Source organism: Sinocyclocheilus anshuiensis, unplaced genomic scaffold (assembly GCF_001515605.1).
Source record: "Sinocyclocheilus anshuiensis isolate Anshui unplaced genomic scaffold, SAMN03320099.WGS_v1.1 scaffold263, whole genome shotgun sequence".
Lineage (NCBI taxonomy): Eukaryota > Metazoa > Chordata > Actinopteri > Cypriniformes > Cyprinidae > Sinocyclocheilus > Sinocyclocheilus anshuiensis.
This window is the reverse complement of record NW_015549593.1, coordinates 1,104,726-1,110,276: the sequence shown is the minus strand read 5'-3', so window position 1 is coordinate 1,110,276 and position 5,551 is coordinate 1,104,726. Positions and strand designations below refer to the sequence as shown.

The 5,551-nt window shown below is 37.3% G+C and overlaps 1 protein-coding gene across 1 annotated transcript in view; it reads right to left on the bottom strand.

Moving 5' to 3' along the window:
- Positions 1-5,551, bottom strand: part of LOC107658250 (exportin-4-like) — a 50,871-nt gene that overhangs the window by 11,431 nt on the left and 33,889 nt on the right. The window contains exons 9-13 of the mRNA XM_016446720.1: positions 2,564-2,738; positions 1,518-1,694; positions 1,082-1,224; positions 858-1,003; positions 207-384 (exon numbers count right to left, since the gene is read on the bottom strand). Of these exons, the coding sequence (XP_016302206.1) occupies positions 207-384; positions 858-1,003; positions 1,082-1,224; positions 1,518-1,694; positions 2,564-2,738 (819 nt within the window). The remainder of the gene's footprint in view (positions 1-206; positions 385-857; positions 1,004-1,081; positions 1,225-1,517; positions 1,695-2,563; positions 2,739-5,551) is intronic.

The window sequence follows — 5,551 nt, the reverse complement described above, 5'->3', positions numbered from 1 at the left end:
ACGGGGGAGTGTTTTAAAAAAAAAAAAAAAAAAAAAAAGAAACTTAAATTTAAATCTAGATAATATTGCATGAAAAATGTGGATGAAAAGGAAATCGTATCATAATGTATCAAAAATCCCACAGCTACCAACTACCAATAAACCTGAATCTTCTTTATAGAGTAATAATGGCACACTGCCACATGTATACTGTGAGGTCTCTCTACCTGATAACTGAGTCTGTCCTGTTGCATCCTGGGATGGAGGTGGCTTTCTCTCCAGGAGAGCCGAGCAGCTGCAGTGTAGTGTTGATATCCACCTCAGTCGAGTGTTTGATAGAGTACTCCATCACTTCTGAAGGTATCAATGGTGTTTCACCCTGAGGGTCATCAGCCAAGAGGTAACCTGATAAAACACCAGATACTTCAGAACAATGACAAAAAGCAACTTGACTGGCCTCCAAATAATAAAAAATAAAAGTCCATCTAGGGCTGTGCAATATGGACAAAAAAAAAAGTCTTTGATCAATTTTGCGATTTCGATTTTAATTTCTGTTCGTGCTCCATTTAGGCGCGCTGCATTCTGATTGGTTCGGATAGCATACTGCGGGTGGTCGGGGTTGCGGAAAATCGTGCTATAAAGCGATTTAGAAATCGCGCAAGCTCAAATCGCGATTTTATGACGATTTCGATTAATCGCACAGCCCTAGTCCAGTCGCATCTGAATTACACATTACAATGACCTCGATGAATGAAAACCTCCATAGACATGTTACGTTAAACATGCTACTCGCGTTTGTGAGTTAAAACGAATGACAAAAGGGTGAGTGAATAATGACAATGTCATTCAGAATGTCTTTTTTTAAGAATGACACAGACCTGACACTAATATGAGCCAATGAATGTCTTCATAAAGGTCATCTAGAACTTTCCGGTCAACCGTCCCCGGGTCTGCAGAGGCCATGAGGTGCTGTTGGTGTCTCTGGAGTTGCCCGTGAAGCCGTGTGACTCGGTTCTCCAACAAACTGAAGACAGATGAGAAATGTAAGGCTCACAGTGGTTGTTTATTTCAGTGGTTTCTCTGAAGAGGACTGTGTCTGTACCCTGTGAGCAGAGGTATACAGTGGTCTGCAGCGATGCGGCCCAACATGCCGATACTGGCCAGCTGATCTGAGAACAGTTCTCTGTCGTCCTCCTGTAATTCATTTATTTCTTCCTCTTCATGAGAAGCGACACCATTTGCAGTCTAAAAAGATAAATAATGCACATGACTGAAACCATGTGCTGGTGCGGCTGTGTTACTCTGGCAGACGATTCTTTGAAGGAAAACTGTTTTAGACATTTGTTGTGGCTCATACTTTTCCATTTTAATTAAGATGAAAAGCAAACCACAAAGTCAACAAAAAAATTACAAGAAAAGCAACAAATTACCAACAAATTGGTAAGCCAGAGACTTTTTGACAATGTTAACAGAACAGATTTAACATGGTGAGAAAGATGCATTTGGATGTGAAGGTGGATAAACGCAGTTGTTCTGACCAGGTTTCTCGTGCCGTCGGGAGCTGCGAGGTGACACTGGATGTAGGAGTTGAAGACCTGCACGGCCGGCTGGACAAAACAGCCCCGAGGGAAGTGCTCGTCCTCCTGCACCAGCGTCAGCCAGGACTCCAGCAGCTTATCATATGCCTCCATGTACACCATGTCATCCTTATCCAGCTAAAGAAAAAGAGACATACGTGACTTTACGCTAATCATGTCACATGACACATCCCTTCTTTCTACATTTCATGCTAAATTCTACGAGTGTTTGCCCCTTCATTTTTTAAAGTATATATTACTCTGTTATCCTAACGTTAAATAACTCTAATATAGCATATTTTAATATTACTTAAACTATAATAATAATAATAATTTAATAACACAATGACATTTATAAAGAACATATGTCAGACTCTCCAATTTTAGTGTAGGTCCTATATTTACTGAACACTTAACTTTTTAATTTAAGAAAGTAAAAAATATAAAATGTACATATTTAAATCATTAATTTGGCATGAAGGAGTTTTCTAATATACAATACCGTTCAAAAGTTTGGAGTTTGAAGGATATTTTTATTCTGCAAGGATGCATTAAATTGATCAAAAGTGACAGAAAAACATTTATAATGCTACAAAGCATTTCTATCTCGAATAAATGCTGTTCTTTTAAACTTTCTATGCATCAAAGAGTTCTGAAAAAAAAGCATCACAGATCATGTGACTTTGTAGGCTGGAGTAAACGCTGCTGAAAATCAGCTTTGCTATCACAGGAATAAATTACATTTTAAAATATATCCAAATAGAAAGCAGTTGTTTTAAATTGTAATATTTCACAATATTACAGTTCGTACTCTATTTTTAATCAAATAAATGCACCATTGGTGAGCATAAGAGACTACTTTAAAAAACAAAAAAACTCTTACCGACCCCAAATAATAACTTGTGAATCTATATTAACCTATATTAAAAAAAAAAAGAACGTGTTTGACATTCATAGACCTCAGCTACTCTGGTTGTGGTCTGTTGTGGTACAAATGCAGTACTCACCACCTCCTCCAGGGCGGCGCTGCGACCAAACGAGCATGTGAGCAGAGTGAGGCAGTTAATGAAAGAGGCGAAGAGCTCGTTTGGGAGAGCTGTCAGAACGCTTCGGGGAAATGTGCTGATGAGGTTATTGATGATGTTGGAGATGCCTACGGCCTCAGAGTCTTCAATCTCGATCCTGTCACAGGGTAAAAGACAGTTAAGAACAAATAATAACAGTAGAAGGCCAGTCCCTTAAATGATCATCCAACAACTAACCTCCATCATTGCTCTCTCATCTGGGTCTATCTGGTAGCATGAAATACTGTGTTAGCCTTCAATGGTTCAGAGTAAACTGTGCACGTATGGTACAGTCTAAATGTTTATCCACTGGAATTCAGCATTTATGGTTTAGTTCCCTGAAAATATTTGTCTATAAGCACAAATACCTCAGCTGCTCTAAAAGGGAGACTTAAAGATTTCAACCACAGCACCAAACTGCTGTTGTGCCAGCACACTACCTGGCTTCTGGGAAAACAAGTTTTTTTTTCCCTCTTTAGTTCTGAAAGAGCACTCGAGGTCTGCCTTTCTTTATGCTCCCAACCGCGGCTCTAACCCATATCAGATGGACTTAAATTGTAAGCAGAAGGGTTTAATCATGCAGATTGGCGGACCTGCCGCATGGTTTTCCGATGATGCAACTGGAAAAATGCTCCAGGAATAGGTGATTACAGAATGGCAGAGACAGAGAGAGGGAGGAGTGGGGAGAGAGACCCCGACTCACTACGCCTACTTGTTCTCAAATTCCAAACAGCAGTGTATGAGAGAATGTGTGTTATTTAAAGCTGCAGAGACATCATTCCATCTTTATAGACATTACAGAGCATTTAGATTGCGAGTACTAACACACAACTCCGCCAATACATGTTGTACAACAGTGTTAAAAATTAACTTTATTAGTAGATAATATCTGGCTCCTGGAAAGGATTTTCAAGAGGCCATTATGAGCACACATTTTCCCCATTTATGTTTAGTAAATTAAATTAATAGTATTTATTTATTTAATTCTATAAACATAAATGGAGAAAATAAAGAAATACCATTATAAACAGTAGTAGTAGTAGTATTTTATTTGTTTATTATCCATACAATTCAAGGGCATTTTCCCCCTTATTTTAAAAAATAAATTGGGTAGTAGCTTTGTGACTTTGTGACTAGTAATTTTCTAACCCTGCTATATGGCAAGATCTCACCGTCAAGAACACGTCTGGGCCATATTTAACTCAAAAAATAAAAAAAAGAAATAAATTACATTTTACTTAAAGAGAGTTAAGCCTATGTTGAAGATCATTAAAGGGGTCCTATTATGCTTTTTCACTTTTTGAATTTTAGTCAGTGCGTAGTGTATATGTTTGGGCATAAAAAAGATCTTCAAACTTACAAATCTCAAAGTCCACTCCAAAGGGAGATATTTCGTTTTTAAAAAATCTCTTTTCAAGAACTACAATGAACGGCTCGTTTGGACTACAGCGTTTGTTTTCCGGGTTTTGTGATATCACAAAGCGGCCCATTAAAATAATTCCCGCATACGGAAATTCGAAAGGTTGGGGGGTGGGGAGGGGAGGGGCAAGGTCGTGGTTAGAATGCTTGGTTGAGTGCATCAGACAAGACAATAACGAATAAGTGCTGCTGTAGCCTCAAGTTTTCGCAAGTTATTACACACGCACCTGAATAATTATGTAAATATGTATGTTACAATTATGAAACGTTTTTATAATAAATTGCTGACAGTACAATACTGGACAATGATGTAATCTGCAGAATTTACACTTCAATTATGAGACTACAGTGTTTCCCATTCATTGATTGTGGGTGTTTTTATATCACTGTATTTCTGAAGGAAACCGACTGTCTTCAGAAAATTGAATGTCATTTTCATTTAATCTTGCATGTAATGTCTGATAAAGCAGTGTTTTTTGAGTGGAGCGCTGCTTTGTGTACAGCCGTTACCTTGGAAACCTTGATCTCTACGACTCCAACAGCGCCTCCTGCTGGCAGAGAATGAGTTTGCATTTATGCCTGGGAAACACTGAACTATGGCATAAATAAGTTCAACTGTATATTAGTTAATTCATTAGTTAACAAACTGCCAATGAAAAATTCTTCTGAACATTCATTAATCTTAGGTATTCCAATATTTAATAACAGGTTGTTAAAATCTAAAGTTGCAACTGTGTTATTTAATGAGCTAACATTAACTAAGACTTGTATTTTTTAACAAAGATTAATAACTTCTGTAGCAAATGTAGCTTTTGCTCATTGTGAATGTTAATGAATTAACTAAGGTTAACTAATGAGGTCTTATTGTAAAGTGATACCTATTGGTCTTTATAGTTCTTTTGCACTTTAATCTGTGTAAAACTTTTAACTTTATACATTTTTCTGTATTGCTTTATTGCATTTAAATGTTCAGTTATTTTTGTTTTAAGAAAAAAAGTTATTAAACCTGTTATACTGTATTATGACAGCACTTTTTTCAACATTGTGATAATACCGTGATAAAAGCATTAGCAATTAATCGCAACATGAAAATTTGATATATCCCTACACTGGACTATGGTATAAATAAATTCAACTGTGTAACAGTTTCACTGCAATTCATGTTATAATGTTAGAATTAAATAACAATAAAAATAATACATATGCACTTATCTGTACATAGTAAATGCAGTTATTTTTAAGTGGTTGTTGACATCCTATCTAAAACGTGATTTAGCAAAAAAACAACAATAACGTTACCACTCTAATATGTCTTGCCATTTCCGTGCGTGCAAAGGTTCTGTGCGATCTTCTTGTTTAATATTCTCTGGGTCGGAATCCGGCTCAAATTGATATGGCAATATTGACGCCATCCTTAACTAAACCGGAGCAGACGGAACTTGCTGCTTTGGCAAGGGGCGGGTCAGTACTGAAACACCGTCTAAGCTGTTCGCCAATCACAACGCACTGGGA